The sequence below is a fragment of the Pteropus medius genome, unplaced genomic scaffold (genome assembly GCF_902729225.1).
Source record: "Pteropus medius unplaced genomic scaffold, Ma_sr-lr_union100, whole genome shotgun sequence".
Taxonomy (NCBI): Eukaryota; Metazoa; Chordata; class Mammalia; order Chiroptera; family Pteropodidae; genus Pteropus; species Pteropus medius.
In genome coordinates, this window is record NW_024344433.1 from 2,796,007 (window position 1) to 2,820,312 (window position 24,306).

At 44.4% G+C, this 24,306-nt stretch overlaps 1 protein-coding gene across 1 annotated transcript in view; it reads left to right on the forward strand.

Moving 5' to 3' along the window:
• Positions 1–8,117: 8,117 nt before the first annotated feature.
• The window catches only part of BUB1 (BUB1 mitotic checkpoint serine/threonine kinase), a 36,388-nt gene continuing 20,199 nt past the window's right edge, over positions 8,118–24,306 (forward strand). Inside the window, 10 exon segments of the mRNA XM_039872603.1 lie at positions 8,118–8,274; positions 11,670–11,729; positions 11,807–11,945; positions 12,084–12,280; positions 13,936–13,979; positions 14,611–14,711; positions 16,166–16,218; positions 16,311–16,495; positions 19,030–19,181; positions 24,019–24,275. Of these exon segments, the coding sequence (XP_039728537.1) occupies positions 8,249–8,274; positions 11,670–11,729; positions 11,807–11,945; positions 12,084–12,280; positions 13,936–13,979; positions 14,611–14,711; positions 16,166–16,218; positions 16,311–16,495; positions 19,030–19,181; positions 24,019–24,275 (1,214 nt within the window). The 5' untranslated portion in view covers positions 8,118–8,248.

Genomic DNA, 24,306 nt, shown 5'->3' on the forward strand with positions numbered 1-24,306 from the left:
GCTGTCTTTGACAAGCTATTATAAGAAAGAGATGAGCACAGAAAAGAAATGACCAGTTAGCAAGTAGAGATGAGATGGAACCGATGCCACAAATTCAGGGACTTTCAGAGTTGCAAGAGGCAACTGTTCACCAATCCCCACTGGTGAACGATAAAACCGAGAAATGCTTGGAGCAGCAAAGGCCAACTGAAACTCAGAAAACAGATTCTACCCCTCTACTCCCATGACCAGGACAGAACCAGGAGTCTGACCTGCATACCCGTTAAGACCTCTGAGTGGATTTTGGGGTGCCCAGCATGTCACCTGTCATTCCATCTAAAGCGTCACTGATGCAGCATCAGAGTACAAAAGAGTGGCTTGAACTGTGAAAGTGTAGCCAAAGTGGGAGGGGCAGGGGCCTCCCAGGACTGTCTGTATTAGCCAGGACTTTCTCAGTTACAAGCAATTAAAACTGATGTGAACTCTCCAGCAAAATGGAAATGCACCGGCTCACAAAACTTGAGGTAGACTTGGACACCTGAGTGGGGAAGGGCAGGAGTGCAGCTGGTGTCAGCAGTCCACCAGCACTCTCTCCACAGCAGCCCACTTCCCAGGGCAGAAAGGGGCTGGGGAAGAGCCATGATGCTCACGGCTGGGCCTCAGAGCAAAGAGGGAACCCAGCAGTAACAGGCCTCAGAAAAAGAGGTGCAGATCAAGGTGTGCTGGGGATGGGCTCTGGTCAGTGTGATCCCAGACAAAGGCCACGCTCCTCTGCTGGTTGCACTCTGCACCGCTCCTAGACCCGTGGCCCTGTGCAAGGGGCAGGCCCTCAGCCAGAAAGCTTATCGAGTTGGTGGCTCTGAATCTTGACATGGCCATCAGCATCAGGCCACGTGCAAGGTCCTTCAAGCCCCTTGTACAGATGAGTGACCAGAAGTGTTAACTGATTCACCCAGGGCCAAGCAGCTCTCATGGCAGAGGCCCAGGGCACACAGGATCCAACGCCCTGCCTTGTGTCACATGGCCCACACAGGACTGGCCTGGGGCCTCTAGGACTTTATGGCCCCTGCTTTTATGAAGGCCAGAAGTGCAAATGTCACAGTCTGGGTTCCAGGGTCTGGGTGAGGCACACACTGTTCTCAAAGGACTTCAGAGTGCTTTGTAGAAATTATGGAACCATCAAAGGTCAAAGCTGGGTGCCCCCTGGTGCCTGTCCCACAGTCCCTTCTTCTCAGATGACACTGTCGGGCATGGCTTCTCATGGATTACCCTGCCACTGTGCAGGGTTTGAGAAGGAAAATGGGCAGTTTGGGAATCTGACTTACAGGGTCCCCAACCTTCTCGGTATTCCCCAGAGTCCTTTGGGAGTCCCAGTAGAAATACCAGCTCAGTCACCTTGCCTGTGCCTCACCTGTTCACTCAGAGCCTTGCCTCCTTAAGCCCTCCTTCCTCTCCCGGGGACATTTCCAGGAGCCCTGAGGTGTCTCTTCCATGTGACCATGAGCAGCCCCACTACCTCCTCCGCTAGATGCTGTCTTACCCCATAGGGAGCCCTGGGGTGGGACCAAAGGCTAGGTATGGACCCAGGAGCCCCGAGATGGCTCCTGTCTGCGTGACCACTTTGTAAATGGGGCCTTCAAGCAGAGTTTGCAGTGGGAAACTCCAGCAGCAATACTTACAGCCTCCCTTACCCCAGGAGCTAGACACGTGTCCACAGGTAGGGAAGGGACAGATTCTGGAAAGAGCCACCACACTGTCCTCTGCAATGCCCTCCCTGCAAACAGGCAGGGCTTCATGACAGGGTCACCCCCGACATGCCTGCCGCCTTCTTCCCCAGGATGAAGTCTGCGAATATACTCCATGGGCTTACTTCAGCCTTCCATTGCTCCTCCCGGCTCAAGAGGCCCTGGCTGGGATGCTAGAGCAGGTAGCTGGCCTCAGGCTTCTGGATGGCTCCCATGGACCCCCATTCTTGGAAGCAGTCGGGCTGTGAACTGTGATGGCACCATTCCCTAGCTTCCAGAGCAAGACCAGCCAGTTCTGAGGCCAGTTCCACTTTTCAAATCCCTCCTCCAAGAGACAAATTCCTGGTCCAAACAGAGCTCCCAGCATGACACCAATGGGCCAACCTGTGTCACACTTAGGATTCTGTCTGTGGTGCCGTGCAGGGATCACCAGGAGGTACCGTTGTTTGAAAAGCAAGTAAAGATCACTATAAAATCTTCTACCCTCTGTGTAACAGAAGGAATGTGTTATTGTGTGTTTACTTAATTTTCAAAAAGGACAAGGATAGACCAAAAGCCAATAAACATTGTGACCTATAAGAGGAGGGAGGGAACGGGAATGAAAGAAACCTCCCTGAATATGCCTTGTTTTATAATTTTTGACTTTGGAGCTGGGTAAATGTTTTATACAACTTTAAAACATTAAATATATAACAGGAAAAAGGCCAGTCCCTGGAAATCAAAAGCCAACTGAAACTAATTTATTCAATTCCAGTTCAAGGTGGCGGCATAACCAAGACAGAAAAATTACTTCAAATAATTTTATATTCGTTACTTTGACAGCATAGCCCACTAGGAAAACAGCCCCCAAAAGGCAAAAAGAACAGAGAAATTTTATATGATGAGATAGTCTTAATAGTAGTAGTAACGTTGGCATTATTTTGAAACTATTTTACATGTGTTATAATAGAAAGCAAATAAGTAACTAAATTGGTGGCCTTAGAATCCAAGGTCGTCGGTATCAACAAGTAACAAATACGAAAGCAAAAAAGTTCAGACAAAATACTTAATTCGAATCCTTCTATTAAATTCGAATTGGAGAGAGCGTGACTTCATGGTTTGTTTGACTTCTGTTTCTGTATTGTCTTAAGTCCCATATGGAGCGGAATCATGAAGGTGGGGACTCTAAGCCCAACTTGGGGATCCTGAGACATGAAGCCTATGTAGAACTTAGCCGAGCAGAAAGTAGGCAGGAGACTGTTCCCAGAATCTCCAGGAGGAGACAGGGCAGAGCCACCAGGGACAGCTGTTCAGCTGTATACTGCAGAAGGGGACCACATCTAGGACATACCATAGTCACTTATAAGGAAATGCATAGATGAGTCCCCAACTCTCCACTCATACATAAACCCATTGTGTCAAACATGGCGTGCACACACTAGGACAGCAGGCACATATTTGCTCAATGAGACACACAGGCACTCAGCTGCACCCTGTCCTGACTGGGTGTGGGCTATCCTGAGTTCACTTTTCGACCTCACTTGCCATAATTACACACCAATTTCCACTGCATTAGACTCCAAACCTGACACAGTCATCTCTGGGGAGTGACTAGGGGACAGGTGGGAAGTGCTTTCATGTAGTAAGAGGAAGTGTGTGTGTGTGTGTGTGTGCGCATGTGTGCCAAGACCCCAGGAAGTTAAGAGCTGGAGACAGGTATTTTGCTAAGGGACTTGAAAACTGTTGCCAGGATATAGGAGTGGGAACTAGAGGGGTAAATAGCAAGTGTCCAGTACGTCGGGTAAAAGGCTTGGCACAGTGCCTAGTATGTGGCACACACTCGACCGAGTGGTCATGGGCACTGCCCAGCACAATGCCGCCAGCGCCTTCCTCCAAACCAAGGGCCACACTCAGAGCCCCCGTGACAGGTTAGGTCCCTGCCCCAGTGTGTCTTCCTGCACTGCCACAGCTGTGGATGGCTCCCTCTCTTTGACCTGGGAGCTACCAGGGTAACTGACCACCCCACTTTGCCTGGGCTGTCCCAGTTTTAACACTGAAAGTCCCATCCCCTGAGAAGCTCCTCAGACCTGGGCAAACCAGGATGCTGGTCACCCTGCCCCTTCTCCTCGGTCGGTTCCATCAACTGGACAATGTGAAGAAGATGCCCTGGGTCTGCCACTCCATCTCTGTCAAGGTATTCTACTCTAGTCATGTTCTGCCATTGCTTCTTGAAATGCTTTTTTCTGTCCTTTCCTCTCTCCTTCCGATCCTCCTGTGTTCATGCACTAATAATGTCACACATTTCTCTGAGGCTCCTTCCATTTTTCTTCATTGTTTAAATTTCTGATCTTCAGCTTCTATAACATCTATTGCTTTCCCTTTGAGCTCACTGATTCCTCCTTCTGCCAACTTAACTACTGAGCCCCTGTAATGAACCTCTCACTTTGATTATTGTACTTTCCAACTCCAGAATTCCCCTTGGTCCTCCTTTACAATCTCTATCTCCTCACTAATTTTTCTCTATTTGATGAGTCATCATTATCACACCTCTCTTCAGTGGTTTCCTTTAGCTTATTAAATGTATGTATGTATTTATTTATTTGAATGTTTGTAAGAGTTTGAGCCAAATTGACGCTCTATGCTGGAGAGCAAGATCTCAAATGCTCCCTCATTAAACATATTTATAATCACTGCTTTGAAGTCTCTGCTAAGTGAAGCACAATTTACACAGCAATGGAAGGGGTCCAGAACTGAAGCTGAAGGAGGGCTCTGTAGCTGACAAAGGGGGCAAGGTCCGAGGAGGTGCATAGACCTGAGGCAGGCCAGTTTGCAGGAATCACGGGCAGCCATTCATTGGTGCTCAGGCTGCAAGACTGAGCTTACAAAGGACCGAGTTGCCTCCAACAAGGAAAGACCAGGAAGGGGCAGGGAGTAAGGCCTCTGGTCTCTAGAGCCATGCCCCAGATGGAAATGACCTCTGGGTTTCACTCTGGTCCCTCATACAAGTGCCAGGACAGCATGCAAGACTGGACAGTATACCAAAGGGTCCTGGGGAGGCTGGCGGGGGCAGGAGGCTGGGACCACGACCACGCTCGTTGCTCCCAGGCTGCAGTGGGACAGGACTGGATGCTGGGCTTTGACCACACAGGCACCCTCTGAAAGTCACAATACATGCCCGGATGAACAAGGTGGGGCTTCATGTCTCTGAGGTGGGGCTTCATGTTTCCCTTTCTACATACCAACTTTATTTATGCTATTCCATAGTCCTCCAAATCATTCGTCCGCTTTCTGTACTGATTCTACTAATCAATCTTCAATCTTACATAAGGTGTCAGCAGCACATCTAATACTGATATTCTAAATTGCTCTAAATTTTCTGAAGAAAGATATCTGTCCATCTGTGAATATTTGCTTATGCCAAATAGGCAGAACCTAAAGGAAAATAATCATTTTTCTATTCTAAGCATAACACTAACTTTGACATCATGTGACAACCCAGGGAAGCTCAGGAACTGAGTGGAGAACTTTACGAGGTTATAGGATAGTGGAAGTCAGGGAAACATTATGAAGACAGGGAGACAGATTTTTTTTTTTTTTTTTTTTTACTTTATGATCAGGAAACTGGCACCCAGAGTAAGAGTTGAAGTCTCTTGTCATTTGCTTGTTTTTGGGTAAGTCAAGGGTGGAGCTCGTGTCCCCTGATACAGCCTGGTTGTCCTCCCCAACAAGTCTGGAAATTGAGACATTGGAACTAGTCTCGGAAAGCCCAACTACAAACAAAAATACTTCATCTACTGTCCTTCCTAATAATTTAGAGAATCTATTAGTCATTAGATAGGTAGAAGTTTGATATTGAAGTTAGCAGATAGCTAAATTCAAGCTTTAAAGGAAGAGAAGGTCATCTGAAGCAGGGAGGAGAAACAGTAGACATGCTAGCACCCAGTTGAAAACAAGCCTCCTCTCTAGAGTAGGTTTGGGGACACAAGGAAACAGAAACACTAAGGCACAGCCATGGCAAAAATAAAAGAGAAGGACAGATCAAAGAAGCAAGGATGATTACATAGCAGGTTTTCAGATATTCTATCACAATTGCTACACAGGCCCAAGAAGAGAGAGCAGAGGGAGGAGAGGACAGAAGATGACAGGACAGATGGAAGTCAAAGTGTTGTCATGGCGCCAGCTTCCAGCTAGCAACTTTTTACAAAATGAACAACCCTTTTGCCAGCCTTTTGGTATTTTCTGCTTATATTGATTTATGTAAATTGCCAGCATTTGAGAGTTTACAGATTCTCTCCATCAGAGTATCAAATGATTTCTTCATCAAATGATTAGGAAGTTCTTCATATATCCCTGACATACAGAGATAACAGCAGAGAGGGACTTCCATAATAAGTACAAAGAGAAGTCATTGAGTGAACCAGGAAAATATCCCTAGAAATGTCTCAGTTTCCAATCACTGCTTATTTCTACAACCCTTAGATATACCCACAGTGACTGGCATCAGGGCTTTATATGGGGTCACAATGCCTTTTTAAGGAGCAGTATGGAAGGGGCACCTGGAATATCTTACCCTACTCTATAAACAAGCCTGGTGGGAGAGAACCCCTAGGAGCAGAAGTGAAGCAGGATAATTTTTAGTGGCTTTTAGAAAACAGGGTAGAGCTGAGTGTAACTGCCATGCGGTCCCATGACACAACACTGTTTGCTCCAAAAAGGCCCAGTTCTGACCAGGATCAAGTACAAACTCCTTAATCGAGCATTGAATATCTGAGTCACAATAGCAAATCAGTCTTTCAAACAGTATCTCCAGTACCCATTAACAAGAGTCAAGGCTGATCTCCATCAGTGACCTTGATATTCACCAGGAATGACCTCCCCCTCTCCTCCACCCACATCTATGCCCACTTCAAAGCCCAGTTAAAGCCCCACCTTCCCCATGAAGCTGTATCTAAACAACGGGCCCCATTTCCCCTTCCTCTTCTTGACTCTGGCAGATAGTTTGAATACTCATTCAGCACTTAATACAGATATATGCCATGTTTAAACAGTTTTCTGTGACTGTAGCTTCATCTCCCAGACAAAACCACTAGTTTCATAAGGACAAGGTTGTAACTAGGTATAAATCCAATAGCATCTAGTACATGATGGATGCTCAATCAACATTTGATAATTGATGAGCGACTGAGCTACTGCCAAGCACAAGTTGAAAATTTGAGTCGATGGAGCCAAAAATATGTTAATTCCTGTGATGGTTAGCAGAACCTAACCATCTAAGATCCCAGAGTGAGCATCCTTTGAGTAACAAGCCCCACAGAACGGGTACTTGGATGGATCCAAATTGTCCAACACCCTGGAGGAAATTCTGGACTCTGAAAGCATCAGGGTTTCTAGAAGCTGCTAATTATTATTATATTTTTAGGTACTGAACTTAAGAGCCCTAAGAGAGCAAAACGCCCACAGAGCCTCTCTAAAAAGGAATAATCACATGAATAGCTCTTTATATTTCCCTTGCATTGTCAAGTGGCTCTTTAAACAACCTAGAGAAGTAGAATGGGAAGTTATGCAAGACCCAGGGCACGAGGGCTGTGGCTCTTTAAACAACCCAGAGAAGTAGAATGGGAAGTTATGCAAGACCCAGGGCACAAGGGCTGACGCTGCCTTGTCACTCGTAGGTAGAAAGCATCCGCAGATTATATAATCCTGGGACATCTGGACTCCTTTACAAAGAGGTCTCCTTATTTTTGATTTTATACTTCCAGAGCTCCCAGTTCCACAAAAGATGTTGAAAGCTGGCATTCCAGGACACCCACACAGCTTTTCAGATCAGTTCAATCAATCAGATCGGTTCAGTGGAACCCAGTGGTCTCCAAGGATACGTGCGACGCCTGTAACTTAACACAACCAACCCTGAAGCCCACCGACCTGCTCTCCTGCTGTAGCCACTAAGCCGAAAACCACATGGGTTTTTCTGATGAACCACTCCCCAACTCTTCGCCATTGCATTTTAGACTATGGAACTAAACCTTCACGGCATCAGCATCTGTGTTCTTTTCTCATGGCGGAGGACGCTGAACAGAAAGCTGCAGGGTGCCTGCCCTTGAAGGATGCCGCGTTCACCCCACCTGCCCATCTCCTATCCTCCGGGCCCCACACCCGACGCCTGGCCAAACTAGAGCTGGCCCACGGAAAACCAGTCCCACCAGCCGGCCGTGAGCTTCCGGTTCCACTAAGGCGGAGGGAAGAGGGAGAGGCTGAGGCGCGCGGGGAAGGCGGGACTTAGTCTCTCGGCAATGGCCCCGACCATTGGCCGGCCCTGCAGCTGAAGCCAATGACCAGCTACCCAATTAGGTCTCACAGCGGTGAGGCGGGACTTGGTCTCCTGGCAACGGCCCCGACGATTGGCCAGTCCGACTGCTACCGAGGCCAATGGCCACGCCCCTGGCCAACGCTCGTCACGGCGACTGCGGCTGCGCGGGAGATTCGAATCGGTAGCGGCTCCTCGCTCGCGGCACTGGTGGGCTTGCTGCTGGCCTTGTCCTCTCGCTATGGATGACCCGGAAAACGCCTTCCAGTGAGTGTGGGTCTGCTGGGTGAGCTGGCGGATGCTAGGACACCTCGGGTTCGCTCTTGGGGTCTGCAGGCGCCGGCTCGCCGGCTCCCTCCTCTCTGCCAGTCCCACCCCTTTCCTGTTCCTTGAGGATTGTTCCCACCGTCGCCCCACCCGGGCTGTGGGCCACTTGGAGTCCTGGACAGGTTCCAACCGTGTGGCCGGTGCTCTCCGCCCAGACCCCAGCCTCGTCGGCTGGCCAAGGCTGCAGTGGCCGTTGCGGGATTTGGGGCCCTCAGAGCCCCGCTAGGAATTGGCCGGGAGTGCGCACTGCGCATGCGCCGCTGAGAAAAACAAAAAAGTAAACCTGCGTGTAGGTTTCCTGAAACACTTTCAAGGGCTACTTTTTTAAAAAAAATTGTACACAGCACGGAGAAAACTCAGAACTGCTCTTACCCATCACCCCACAGTCATCTCTTAAAAGCCTTTGAATGACGTGTACCTTAAGGGTAAAAAAAACTACGCTTACTATCATTCATCTCAGCCTGCTGTCAGTGTTTAAAATTACCATGCCTTTGCTATAGGATTTAGACGATTTATCCCAACGGTTTCAAAAGCATTTAAAAGTTAAACCATATGTGACAGGGGTAAAGCTGGTGAGTTTTGTCAGCGCCGGGGTGACCTGACAGGGGTCAGAAGGCGGAGGTCGTTTAGGACAGTCCGAACAAAAATCTCTTTGCTCTAAGACTTTTCCTTAAAATTTAGAAATGATAATTTTTTAATTTTTAAAATAAGTAATATAGTTACGAAAAAAGATTTAGAAAAGTATTCACTAAGGTTTATACCTGTCTACTCTCTCAGCCTCTGACATGCTTAATCATTTTTCTAGTTTATTTTTCAAGTGAAAATTATTTTCACAAATATAAATGTTCATATTATAATAATATATTAATATATCTGTGTGTGTTACACTTTCTGCCTTTGTCTGGAATGTAGCACAGTATACAGTGCTTTTTTACTTAACACTGTCCTTGGAGAGTTCTGTCAATATATAGAGTTCTTCTTATTCTTTTTTACAGCTGCGTAATATTTTGTGTACCATGTTGATCTGAAAAGTACCCCCCTTGGTGGCTACTTGGGTGTTGACAGCCTCTTGCTATCACAAATAGTGCTGCAGAGAAAAATCTAACACCTGTGGCATTACACACATACACAGACGTATCTGGCTCCTCGATTCCCAGAGCGGATTTGCTAAGTCAAAGTAAATCTGTCTGTAATTTTGGTAGGTATCACCAAGTCCCTTGGCAGGATTGAGAGTGCTCCCACCTGCAGGCAGGATTTCGTTGCTTCACCTACGTGCTTGTTGCATCTTTGCCAGTCTGGTGGTGAGAAACTTACTCAGTGACTGAATTTCTCTTATGGGAGAGGTTGAGTATTTTTCTGTGGAATCTCTTTAGTTCATTTTTTAAATTGGATTTTGTTTCCAGTTTCTAGAAGTTATGTCTTGTTATACCAGTTTATCATTTCTCTTTCTACTCTGCTTGGTGTTTTGTTGGTTGGTTTTGTTTTACATGACAAGGACAAAATCCTCAGATGCATGGAATTACATCACAGCCGCCAGAGGGTGGAAGGAAGAGGCAAAAAGGGGTTAATCAGCAAACAGCTGCCAAAATCGATGAAAGACTGCCCACACTCCTGAGGGTCTATCAGAATCACTAGTTCACTTCTGGGTGGCTATTTCCAAGGTTATCTAAAGGAGAGCGTGGCCTGGGACCCTCCTGTGGTTGGCACAGGAGCTTTCCTAGACTCTGCTGCAGCCACCCCAGCACTGGCCCCGTTCCCTCTTCTGGTACCCCTTTGTCTACAGCTACTTGAATCCTTTCAGAGATGTTTCCATCTGCCCCCTCCCCACCACCACCACCACACACATACACAAACACACACATTTGGTGTGTAAAAACACTTACAAAACTCAGGAGGAAGGGCATGTCTTTCCTACCTAGCCACCCTCCTGGTAGTTAAAACTTCATGCCCCAGGTCTGGTCTTCTTTTGCTAGCAATAGCCTAATAAACCCTTTCTTTTAATAAAAAGACTTTTAGCTGTGAAAGTTAAATTTTTTGTTACACACATGGAAACCCTTTTATTTTTATATAGTTGACTTTATTGAGCTTTTCTTTTGTGGCTTCTGGCTTTTGAGTCATAAGAAACATTGATCTCATTTGTATGCTGAAATCATACCTAGAAGTGTTGCTTTTACATCCTTTTTTCCAGAAATCCTATGATGAACCTGGTAGAAATCCTTGCAATCTTCCTTAGCGTGACTCTTCCCTCACACCCAGTGTGCAGTCCCACCAGCAAGTCCTATCATCTCTTTCTCAGACAGGCTAGGTTCCACACTTGGGTTGCCCCCACCACCATCAGCTCACTGTGTCACTGGGACCACAGCAGTTTCCTAACTGGTTTCCCACTTCTGTTCTCAATTCCCAATCCCTTCTTCATGTGGAGAGGCTGATTGAGTGTTTCAAAGTGCAAAATAGATCTTGTCACCCCACCCTTCTCCTAGCTCAGCACAGGAAACAGTTACATGGCTCCCTGGAAGGCAGTGATCAAATGCCACCCCTCAGAGGGACATGTCTTCCCTGACCACTGTATCTGAAAATACTCTTGCCCCTTCTCTCATTCTCCTCGGAGTGCTTAATGTCACCTGACATTATTCTGTATGTTTCTTTCTGTTTGTTTGTTTACCTCCCTTACACCTGCACACCCATGGAGAACTGGCATTGTCTGGTTGGTGCTTCTGAAGCTGTGGTTGGGCACCGGAAGCAGGCCTGGCATGGCCCCTGGGGAGCTAGAGTCGCTGATTTAGGAGCACTGCCATCCTGTGTTCTTTGCAGGGACATTGTGTTCCCTTGAGGCCTGGGAAGAACACTGTCTGGAAACCCCCACTGGTGCTACCTGGGCTCTCTCACACCCACTCACAAGCTTCTCTCAAACTCTGTCCTCCAGTCTCAGCCAGACTCCTGGGCACAGGGGATGGGAAGAGCTGAGTCAGGACCCCAGGGCCTGAGTCCCACCATTGGGAGGAGAAGCAGCAAACTTGTGGGCCCTACCTCATGGCCATGGTGGTGACATTGGAGATCAGTGGGAGGAGGAGGAGACTCTTGGGGGTAGAGCTGGGGATCCTCATCCCACTGTGTCCTTCTAGAGCTAAATTCAGGGGCCTTGGGTCTCACTTTTGTCTGGAAAACACTGCTTTTGACCACTCCAAATGAATGCTCTTTTCATTTTTATATAGCATTTGGATTGATATGTAAGATTTCCATTTTAAGGTGTATAAATGATAAGTACAAAATAAAATATATTTTCTGCTTTTAAGAGTCAGCCTAATATCCCATGTGTATATGTTTCTCTTTTTTAGAATGTTCGAAGCCCATATGCAGCGGTACAAGGGCGATGACCCACTTGGTGAATGGGAAAGGTCAGCATCTGGTCCATTTCTTCCCTTTCAACAACTGTGTGCTGCCCTGAAAACTAATGCTGTCCACATTTTCCTAGTTACATGCAGTGGGTAGAAGAGAATTTTCCTGAGAATAAAGAATACTCGACAACTCTATTAGAGCAGTTAATGAAGGAGTTTTTAGATAAGAAGAGATACCACGATGACCCAAGGTTCATCAACTATTGTTTAAAATTTGTAAGTATATTTGTGGGTATGAGCAGAGAAGGGCCCACGGGCTTCCCCTACACTGGGCGGCATAGACCTTCTAGCAGGTCGGAGGGACTTGGCAGCGGTCCCTGCGTTCTCATGCCTGTTCACTTCCGGTTTCTGCAGGCTGAGTGCAACAGTGACCGTCATCAGTTTTTTGAGTTTCTGTACAACCATGGGATTGGGGCACGGTGCTCCCGCCTGTATATAGCCTGGGCCGCACACCTGGAGGCCAGCGGAGAGCTGCAGCTCGCTGGCGCTGTCTTCCGGAGGGGCCTGCAGAGCCGGGCGGAGCCAGGCGAGCCACTGCGGCAGCAGTACAGGTAGCGTGCAGCACAGGTAGTATGCGTGTGGCTCCTGCTCTGGCCATCGTGTCTGCTCTGGAAGCAGGTTGTGGTCTCTTCTCGGGTGGAGCGTGGGACTGACACGAAGCGTGCAGGGGAAGAAACTGCCCAGAAGTACACTGCTGACATTTCACGTGGTTCCTTCCAGTGCCTTTTCTACACCCTGTGCACCTCAGTGTTTGCAAGTTACAGTGGTAAATGGGAACTGCAGGTCTGGTGTGTAGACCGGGCTCTATGCTGCTTTTAGGAAATAAAGAGCTTTCAAATACTTGGAAAGGGCTGTGACTCTGTGTAGGAGTTATGCCACCCTCGAGCAGTACGACAGTTGAACGTTGTAATTCTTATAAACAACATAATATCTTAATGAATAATTTTGGTTTTCATGTTTTTTACTTTTTCTGTGATTAAATACACCTCATTTAGGGAATCTGCAAAATATAGAAAACCAGAACAGAAGAAACTTCCGGCATTTTAGTTGGCATTTTTCCCTCTTGTTTCAGGATTGCAATCATGCTTCGGGTACCCAAGCAGCTTTGTGTCAAGATCTTTTTCCTTCATCATAAAAGTATCTCATATTTTCTATTTTTAGCTAGTTTCTTCTGATAGGTTCTCAAAATTGAGACGGTTGAGTCAAAGGATATACATGGAGAGTTTTAAGAGTTGTACATGTCGCCAAGTTGCCTGCTGAAAAGTTCTGCCAATATTCTGCTGGCCCCTATAGCAGCAAATTAGATGGTGTGTGTCACTGTACCCTTCCAGTATTTAATATGCTCAGTTTTTTCATCTTGCTGTAGTGCACATGCTCTTTTTCATAATAATTTTGACTTTTGAACTTGTTTTTCTGTGTGGAATTTAAAGCAAATCTAAGACAGCAAGATATTTTATTCCAAACACTTCTTTAAACATCTCTAAAAGGTGATTTCTTACAGAGCCTTACACTATTTTCACTAATGAAATTGTCAATAATTCTTAGATCTAATTTTCAGTCCTTCCTCATTATGTAATATTTTTTAACCATTGGTTCGTTTGAATTAAGAGTGAAATCAGATTTGGCACCTGGTTTCCTTTGGCTCTATGTCTCTTAGTCTCCTTATACTGTGTACTCTTGCTCACATCGTCCAGAACTGTCGGGTGTGGAAGTTGCATGTTACTTGACAAATTGAGTTGATGTGCAAGGTGCCGTGAAGTGACATATTTAAGTTCTCACAGTAAGAACAATTCTATATCTGCCTTTGTAAGTAGCAGTCTTAGTTTGTGTTTTTTTCCAAACGTTAGATTCATTGTGTTCCAGGGATATAGCGTGCTTGAATAGAGGGTTCAAACACCTCAGGTTGAATCATTGGCATATGTGGTACACAGAGAAGGAGGGCACATTTGGTGTGTAGGTTTGAGAAGTACTGATATAAACTAGGCCAACAGAAGGATTTTCTAGTGTGAGTGTATTGGGTATGAAGATAATACTAGAATATTTTTTAAATTTTGAAGCAACTCTAAAATTCAACTTTACATTCTCTCTTGACCTCAGTCTTTACTAGCTTAGAATAGCTTTCTTATTTAGCTTTTGCTTTAATGCAAGTATGCATTAAACTGCAGTTTATAATCTGTATTGATTTTCAATGTCTTCTGTCATTTAGGTTATTTCAGACACGTGTCACTGAAACCCAGTTGCCAGCTCAAGGTAAAATAATGCTTTCTAAAATGTCAGAATTATTGATAATTTAGTCACTAATTTGCGCTACTTCTTTTTTCCTTAGGAAACAAATTCATCCACTATTTCTTGACTGTATTGTCTCAGTAATAGAGAAGGCACTCTGCTCATACAGGCCGCTGAGCAGCTCTGGAGATCAGAACCTTAAAGAGCAAACCCACCAGAAAACTGGTGGTTTCATTGTGTTCTTAGGGTTAAAAAAAAAAATCGAAATTGCCCCAAATGGAGTACAGTATTTATTCTGGAGTCCATCTACTTTGAATTGAATCAAATGTGCTTAATGCAACTTTTAAGGAAGGTCATTTTCTTCCTTAGAAATAAAGATTACATTTCAGCAATAAGTGTGGACTGTCCTATCCTGTTGTTTAAAATAACTTGTTAGAGTTTTCGTTTGCGTATTGGGCATTTTGAATCAATCAGAAAATTGTCTACACTATTTCTCTTATCTAAAAGGTGTTTTAGTTACACTTTGTGAGACAGTGTTAGATGAGCCGATTTATTTCTTAATGCTACTTATTGAAAAATTAGGAGAATGTATTCGTAACAGTTTTATTTAACATGGATTTTACCTTTGTTTCTCTTTATTTCATCTCCCCCATAGCTAGAACCTCAGAACCTCTGCATGATGCTCAGATTTTAAACCAGATGATGACATCAAAACCAAATCCAGGAAATAATGCAGCCTGTGTTTCTAAGCTTCAGGTGACAATAACTGTGAAAACTGGGAATGGTATTGAATGGTCATCTGCTGCTTTCCACACCCACTTTGGCACCTCTTTTCCTCAGCCTTTTCTATCTATATTAGAACCTTTGTGGCAGCCACCTGCGCCTGTGACGACTGTGTGGCCTGTTATCTCCTACCACACACCTCCAGTATTCAATTTAAATGACTCATTGCCAGACCCACCTTTTGCATTTATCAGACCTAGGCACCCCTACCACACCGCCTCCTGGCTCCACATGCTCAGAGGCGCCCCTGTAGCTTCTCTCCTCCTCTGTCCTGCCAGCCACCCTCTCGTAGGCCCAGGGCCCCTCCCCAGACCTCACCCACCTGGAGGCTCCTAAAAACTCAGCTCTAAACATTGGTGGCAGTCACCTCAACCCAGGCTCTAACTCCAGGCAATTATATTTCCAGTTTCCCAGTATCTCTTCTGTTTCACTCTAATGCCAAATTATAGTGGTTTTAAACTTTTTTTCACACTCAGATTTGGGACTGGGGACTTGACCCTCGGGGCAAAAACACTATTTCAGTGAGACAGCCCAAGCCATTCCCATCTGATGACATCTGTCAGCTTTCTGCCACCAACCAATAAGCATAACTGTGCCCTCTACCGCTATCGCATTGGGGAAAGGTGGCTTCCCACCAGAGCTTGTCTTTTATCCTCCTCAAGACTTTGCCCTGTCGAGACCTTTTCTGCCCCAATGACTCAGTGACGTACAGAAATGCTCCTCTCTCTCGCTCAGCCTGTGTGCCTGCGCCTTCCTGCCTCAGCTGCCCTTTCAAACTGCTGGGACCTCCCCTAGCCAAGTCCAGTGGAAGAGGCTCTGTTGCAACTGCACCTGTTTACATTTCATGCATGTAGTACATCCCTAGAGGCAGAGCACACATTCCTGATTTGATAGGTACTCAAACTACCCCAGTAACATCCTGCGCACACTTGCCACCTCATCATTGTGACATTTTAGACAGTAGTGAGGGGTCTTGTTTACAATCACATTTCCAGGAACTAGCACGGGACACGACATGTAGGGGTGTCAGTAAATACCAGGTTCGGGAATGAATGCTCACACTGGGAACTCCTGGGGATAATAGAAAGTGCCAGAAGAAAATGCTAATGATTTTTTAAATGTGGCATTTGGAATGTTAGTCCTGTAACGCTTAGGTGCCATGGCCTAGATGCTAGCCCTTCCCCACTACCAAGTAGAAATTTTGTACATCACTAAAGACTAATTGAAGTCTTTAGTTGTCGAAGTTACTGTAAGATTTCACTGTGCAAACTAAAGCTTCAGATGTTAATTATAATTTAAAAGAACACATCTAAATCTACTCGCTGATGAAGAGGCCCTTCAAGTGTTTTCGTGTTTCGTGAAATAATTTGGGAGCTGATTTCTATTCAGTTAATTGAGTGCTTTATGCTTCTTTTTTGTCTTTTTAGGGTTCAGAAGCTTCTGGAGTAACATCTTCAGCTTGTGATAAAGAGTCGAATATGCAAGTACCATCAGTGCATTAATCTTTCCTTAGCTTCCCTCAAGAGCTGCTTTTGTACAGTGTTGCAAATCATGTATTTTTCTCCATTATAGGGAACAAAGGGTGGTCATGATTTCTAAATCGGGTTACTCTGCACAGCCCTCTCTGGCAGCCAGAGCAGACATCCAGCAGATGGTTATGTACTGCAAGGCAAAGCTCAATCGTGGGGACTCAGAATTCTCCTTTGAAGAGCTGAGAGCCCAGAAGTACAATCAGCGGAGAAAGCATGAGCAGTGGGGTACTGTGGTCTTCTTATTCACTTATTTTTATGTCACAAAAATAACCCTCGTTTCTGAGTGCCTAACATTTTTAAACAGATAGTTGTCTGTGCTAAAAGAATGCAAAGAAGGCTGCAGCACATCTATCAGAAGCCTGAACATCTTTGGTCAGTGCTTGTGTGGCAGCCTGGCTATCCAAGGGCTTGGAGGTGAACCAGCACGAAGCAGACAGCCACATCTGCGCTGCCTTAGCTTTTAGTGAAATAGGTGTTTTAAAATGATTAAACATTACCTGTATAGATTTGAACTTCTATATATAGCAACTCTAAATCGCTGCGTCCATCATTGGTACTGTGAAGGGACTAAGTTAGGAATTGGAGTTGAGAAGAGATTTCCCAGGATCTGAAACACTACACGTTAGAAGGAGTCCTCTGATAAAGCGCCATGTCATTTCTGGCTACAGAGTGCGTCAAGGTTCCCTCAGAGAAAACCGTGAATGTCAGCACCGCTGTTGGCACGTCCTTTGCTGTAATGGTGTGGACCTTGGAGGAAAATGAGCCTTTGTTCCACTCGGGGCTCACACCATCTCAGCTGCTTGCGCTATGGTCACTCTGTCAGCCTTCCTTTTATGTTTCTAATTTCTCAATCGGTCGACACCTGAGAGAACTGTTCACACTCATGGAGGACCCATTTTGTGCCATGCACAGATACATTTTTCTTTCACACACTATGACCTAAAGTCTTAGGCGTTTTGATTTGTATGTGACATGATTATGTTAACGAGTCATTGGAAGTGGGACTACCTGCAATGTACTTTGCTTTTATTTCTTCTTAGAAAGCATCTAAAGATTTATAACTTTTAAAAACTTCCATTTTCAAATGATTTCCACAACCATGTTTGTTTTGATATTACCAAATATTATTGTTGATAGACATGTAAATTTTCGTAACTTGTATGCCCTGAACTTAAAAGTAACCATGCCGAGGACAGGTAAAAATTATAATTAAAAGGTGAATTCTTCCACATTTCACAGGTGAATTCTACCAGACATTCACAGAACAATTAACACCAAACCTGAAGCTCTTCCAAAAAATGGAAGAGGCAGGAACACTTCCAAACTCACTCTAGGAAACAAGCATTACCTTGATATTGAAACCAGATAAGGACGCCACAAGAAAAGAAAATCACAGGCCAGTATCCTTGACGACCATAGATGCAAAAACCTTGAACAAAAATATTAGCAAACCGAATTCAACAGTACATTTTTAAAGATCATACACGATGATTAAGTGGGAATTTCCCCAGCATGTAGGCATGGTTCAACGTTTCGCAGATCAATCAACATGATACATCACTTAGCAAAATCAAGGATGAAAATCATATGATCATTTCAACAGATTTAGAAAAACCGTTTGACAAAATTCAACATCCACTTATAATAAAAACTTTAAACAAAGTGGGAATAGAGGGAACATACCTCAACATAATAAAAGCCATATGTGACAACCCCACAGCCAACATACTCTTTGGTGAAAAGCTAAAAGCTTTTCCTCTAAGATCAGGAACAAGACAAGGATGCCTGCTCTCACCACTCTTATTCAACATAACGTTCAAAGTACTAGGCACATTTAGACAGGAAAAAGAAATGAAAAGCATTCAAATTGGAAAGGAAGAAGTAAAACTCACTCTTTGCAAATGACATGGTATATATAGAAAAACTTCACCAAAAAAATGTTAGAATTAACCAAATCAGTAAGATTGCAGGATACAAAATCAATGTATAAAACACTGAAAAATGAAAACACTGATTCAGAAAGATATACATACCCCATGTTTATTTCATCATTCTTAATACCCAAGATACAAAAACAGTGGAAGAATGGATAAAGAAATTGTGGTTGACACACACAAACACAATGGAATATTATTGTGATGAAAAAAAAGAATGTAATCTTGCCATTCATGACAACATGGATGGACCTGAGGGCATTATGCTAAGTGAAGTAAGTCAGAGGAAGACAAATCCTGTAGGACCTCACTTAAATGTGGAATTAAAAAAAAAAAAATTTGTAGATACAACAGATTGCTGCTCACCTGGGGTGGGAGTTGGCATAATAACAAAATAACAAAATGGTAAAGATAAAAGGTACAAAGTTATTATTAACTTCCAGTTATATAATAAATAAGGCATGGAGATACAATTTACAGCATGGTGACTGTAGTTAATGTGTTGCATATTTGCAAGTTGCTAAGAGAGATCTTTAAAGTCTTCATCAAAAGGAAAATATTTTTGTAACCACACATGGTGACAGATGATAACTACACTTAGTGCAGTGATCATTTCAGAATACATATAAATATAGTATCATGTCATATACCCAAAACTAATGATTTATATGTCAACTCTACCTTAATTTAAATCAATAAAAAGCAGAATAACGATAATACATGTTTCAGTTCTGATAATCTAATACATATGGAAAAGGTTAGTAAAACAATTGCAATCCTATGGCCTCAATTTAAACTGTGTGCAAACCATTTTTTATCTTAAAGTAAATGAAGATAGACATTACATGAAAAGGAAAGAAGCAAATGCTTTTGAAGAACAGCTATTGAAAGAGAAAATGGATGAACTTCATAAGAAGTTGCATCAAGTGGCGGAGCCACCACAGGAGAGCCTGCCTGCTTTCCAGGAGAGTCCTGAGGTGTGTGTGCTTGACACCTTTGGTTTCCTTTCTGTTTGCACCTTTCTGTGCCCTGTTTTTAGAGCTAATTCTAGTGTTAAATGTGCATTTACATGTTTTTTTGTGTGTTTATATATTTATGTTTCTACTGGATTGTTTTTTTTTTTAATTTGTTTGGATTTCCTTTTTTGCGTAATGTATTTTCCCTGGATAGTTCCAAGAAATTGTTAAAAGAATTGTCTCATTTCTTTTGCTGTGTTTTCTTGGTACTTACCAGTCCTGTATCCCCACACTCTGAAGAGACTGGACGTGCCCTTTCATTATGGTTAAGTGCATCAAATACATGCTTAGTTTCATTTTCTTTGGCCACACCCCTCTCAGAGCCTTCCATCTTTGTCCCCCAGGCTGGCCTGGGGCAGCCATCTTCCCCTGGTTCCTCCTCTGTGGTGTGTCCCTGTTTGTTTTCTGGGCCCCTTGCCACCATCGCTCTGTAACTCGCCCATTTTGGTGGTGCACAGTCTCCAAGAGTTTTTTGTAGAAATGCAGTGTGAGGGTTGTTTGAGCTCTCACGCACATCTAAAAGCAACTTTATTCTACTCTCGCACTAGGGTGATAATTTGGTTGAGCATGGAGTTCTGGGAGGCAGTCACTACGTCCCCTCAGATCTTAGAAGGCACCACTCCTGCCTTCTGGCTTCCTTGTCTGTGTTGAGAAGCTCAGAGTCATTCTAGTTCCTGCTTTTTGGAACGTGCCCGCCATTGTCCTCTACCGTGCCGGTGGCTTCCCCAGAGCAATGACGTGATGATGGTGTGCTTTCCACCCGTTACGTTCAGTACCTGAGCATTTTGGTCCCACACTTCTGGGGGATTTTCTTCATCTTTGTTTTGGGTGATAGTTTTTTCCTTGATCGTTCTGTATCCCCTGCAGCTCTGCTATATGTTTTGCTATCTGATAGAGAAAATCTGATTATTCTTTTCACAAATATTTCTTCAGAATTGAATGTTATGATTATTTTTAATCTTTACTAATTTGGTAGGTGAGAATATGGTATAGGACATTTTTAATCTTTTTCGATGACCATTATAAACTTTTTTTTCAATACAGTTGACTTACAATGTTATATCAGATGTATAGCACAGTGACTAGACATTTATATGCTTATGAAGTCATCTCCCAATTAGTCTAGTACCCACCTGACACCATACATAGTATTACAATATTACTGACTGTATTCCATGCGCTGTATTTTACATCATGTGACTGTTTTGTAACTGCTAATGTTTACTTCTTAACCCCTTCACCTTTTTTAGCCAGGCCCCCAAACTCCCCTCCCATCTGGAAACCATCAAAATGTTCTCTGTATCTCTGAGTTTGTTTCTGTTTTGTGTGTTCATTTATTTTGGCTTTTAGATTCCATATATAAGTGAGAACACATAGTATTTGTCTTTGTCTGATTTATTTCATTTCACAATGATTGATAGGTATGCAGTTGTTGCCATTTTAATAATTGCTTTCTGACAGTTTTTATAGTTCTCTGTTCTTTTCTTCTCTGGTATGTTGATGACTTTCTGTAGAGGTGTTTTGCATTTCTTTCTCTATTTCTTGTATCTCTCTTGTAGGTTTTTGGCTTGTGGTTACCATGTGCTTCACATATACCGAGCTATGTCTACAGCAGTCTGTTTTCAGTTGATGGTCACTTAAGTTCAAACACATTGTAAAGTCACTACCATTTTTACTCAACCCTTCATGTTCATGTTTTTGTTATTTTTTACTTCTTTTGTGTATGTGTTTATATGGATCCCTTAATGTACTGTTGCAATTACACATGACCTTAGTGCTTTTGCCTTTTAATCTTCGTACCAGCTTTAGTGTTGGTCGACCCACTGCTTTTAGTATGTGTTTGCCTTTCACAATGAGAATTTTTTTCTTTGAGATACTTTCTTATTCATATTTTTTATTTTTTTTTATTTTTCTTAAAGAAGTCCCTTTAACATTTCTTGTAATATCGGCTTCATGGTGATGAACCCTTTAGCTTTTTCTTGTCTGGGAAGCTCTTTATCTGTCCTTTGATTCTAAATGATAATTTTGCTGGATAGAGGAATCTTGTTTGTAAGTACTGGGTTTTCATCACTTTGAGTCTTTTGTGCCAATCTCTTCTGGCCTGCAAAGTTTCTTTTGAGAAATCAGCTGACAGTGTTAATGGGAGCTCCCTTGTAGATAACTGCTTTTCTCTTTCTGCTTTTAAGATTCTCTCTTTGAATTTAAGACTTGTTGGTCTTTTCCCAGCATGGCATTTTAGTGATGATGTGTCCTGATGTTGGGCCTCTTTGGGTTTATCTTGTTTTGGACTCTACTTCCTGGGCTTGTATGTGTATTTCCTTTGTCAGTTTAGGGAAGTTTTCCGTCAGTATTTCTTCAAGTAGATTTTCAATTCCTTGCTCTCTGTCTTTTCCTTCTGGTACCACTGTGATGTGAATGTTGGTACCCTTGCCCTTTAAACTACTCTCATTGTTTTGGGTTCTTTTTCCTTTTTTCTGTTCTCATTAGGTGTTTTCTGCTACCTTATCTTCCAAATGACTGATTTGATCCTGTGCTTCATCTAATTGTTGACTCCATCTAATAATGTATTCTTCATTTCTGAGATCTTTTTTATATTTTCTATCTCTAGTTTTACGTTTCCTATCTCTTTGTTAAAGTTCTCACTGAGTTCCTTTACTCTTCCCCTAAGTTCACTGAGCATCTTTATAACCAGTGTTTTGAACTCTCCATCTGATAGATTGCCTATCTATCTCCATTTTGTTTAGTTCTTTTTCTGGAGATTTGTTCTGTTCTTTAATTTGACACTTGTTTCTTTGTTTCCTTATTTTGGCTGCCTCCCTGTGTCTGTTTCTATGTATTAAGTAGAACTGCTACTTTTCCCAATCTTCATAGAGTAGCTTTATGTAGTAGGTGTCCTGTAGGGCTCAGTGGCACAGTCTTCTTGGTCACTTGAGCTGGGTGCTCCAGGAGTGTCCTTTGTGTGTGTTGTGTGTGCCTTCCTCTTGTAGTTGAGCCTCGATTGGTGGTGTGCCAGTGGGTGGGACTGACCCTTGGGCTGATTGGCTGTGAGGACTGGCCGTGACTACAGCAGACAGAGCTGATGTGTGGGAGCCAACCCCATGGAGTGGGATTCGCTTTGGCTGTGCTCTGGTCCACCCTTTGTTTGTGTCATTTGTGGCACTAATTGGGTGGTGCTCTGGTGTGGTCCAAAGCTTGCTGCTGGGTGTGTTGGTTCTGGGTCGTCTTGGGAGGGGCTCAGGTGCTGCCTGTGTTCAGCCAGAGGCACCTGGTAGGAACAGCAAGGTGATATGCAGTTGGTAGCTGCCAGTGCTGGGCTTAGAGGCACTTCGGAGAGGCTATGCTGTGAAGCGAGGCCGGCCACTGCTAGTGCTAGTTTGGGGGCCGCTTTGCCAGAGGCATAGGGCATGCCGAGGTCATCCACTATTTGTTTGCACTTTGTGGACCTTTGAGAGATTTTAGGAAAGTTGCAGTGCTGGCAGATACTGCCACTTACGAGGAACGGGCACTGAAAGAGTTGAGTGGGGCGAGGTCACAGGGAATCACCAGGCAGGCAAGAGCAGTTATTATAGGTTAATACTCATTTTTGATGGCTGCCTGCACCTGCAGCTGTGCCAGAGGATGGCTCAACAGGGACAGTGGCGCTTTAGTCTCCGAGAGAGCTGCCCCCCCAGCCCTCACCCTGTGCCAGACAATTCAGTTCCTCCCCTTACTCGTCTCTGGCCTTTCCAAGTTGCTGGCCCTTCTCTGGAGCTCGGGGTGAGTGAGAGCAGGCAAATCTGTGCAGGCCCTTTAAGAGGACACCCGGGCCTCCAGCCGCTCTCTGTGTCACCCGGACTGAGTCCCTGCTGGTTTTCACAGCCAGATGTTGTGGGGGACTCCTCTTCCCAGCACTGGTGGTCTGGAATGGAGAGCCCAGTGTGGGGCCAGGACTCTTTGCTCCTCAGGGGGAACCCCACCACCAAGATGTCCTCCTGATGCTCAAGTGCCCCATGTGAGTGTGGGGCCGCCAGGTCGGCGCCTCTGCACACCACCTCCCCCAATCTCAAAGTGGCTTCTTCTCCCTGTCCTTAGTTATAGGACTTCTATTCATCTGGGCTTCAAATGCTTCTCAAGGGTGGTGGTCCTGTAATGTAGTTATAACTGTGATGTGGTTGTGGGAGGAGGCGAGCACAGCATTTTTCTGCTCGGCCATCTTGGCCAGAACCTGTGAGTATGTCCATTTGTTGGTGAAATAGCTAGTTTTGCTCTATATATTTGATGAGACTACTTTTACAGGGTGAGGAATTCACTCTTCTGTCTTTAACTTGGTAACATAAGAGTATACAATTATAGTCTAAGTACACTGAGTAAGAAAGCAAAGAATCTAAGTGAAGAGCTTGCTCCCTGTCCCATGTGAGCCGTGCTTGTGTGGCAGGTGTAACTGCAGCTTATGCTCATGTTTCCTGTTCATTAGAGAGAGAGTAGCTACCGAGGATATTTTAACAGAAAAGACACCATGATGAACATTTGATAACATTGACTTGTTGGTCTTTTCCTAGACTTAAGTAAAGAGCAGTGAGACTGGCCTTAGACCCTGATGAGCAGCGGTTAGAAGTATGAGCTGCCCATCGAGTCTGTGGTTGCCCATAAGAGCTCCATGTGGGGACTGGTCTCTGTCAATGTTGCCTGTGCATTGCAGAATAACTCCAGGGGAAAGGGACCTCTGAAGACAGATGCCAGTGTTTGAAAGCTGTAATAGCTAGTCACAAGTGCTGTACACTTCATGGCTTTGCTTTCGTTTGTTTGCTTTCCATGAAAGGTTGACCCACTGTGCATGGGGCCCAGTGTCGGCTCCCAGCAGGAACCGAGTACTCCGTCTCTGCCGGCTGTCACACAGCAGACTTCAGAGCACCTGGGACAGAGACCCAGAGAGGCACCTCCAGCTGTTCCTCCTGAGGCAAATGCTATCACTGTCACTTTGGTGTCCCCAGCTGTCAGCCAGAGTATGATTCCTGCTCCTTTGACATCACAGCCAGTGACAGACTCCATGTTTGCAGCAGCCGGAAAAGATGCCAGGTGAGCCAAAGCTGCTGCTAGAGCTGCCAGT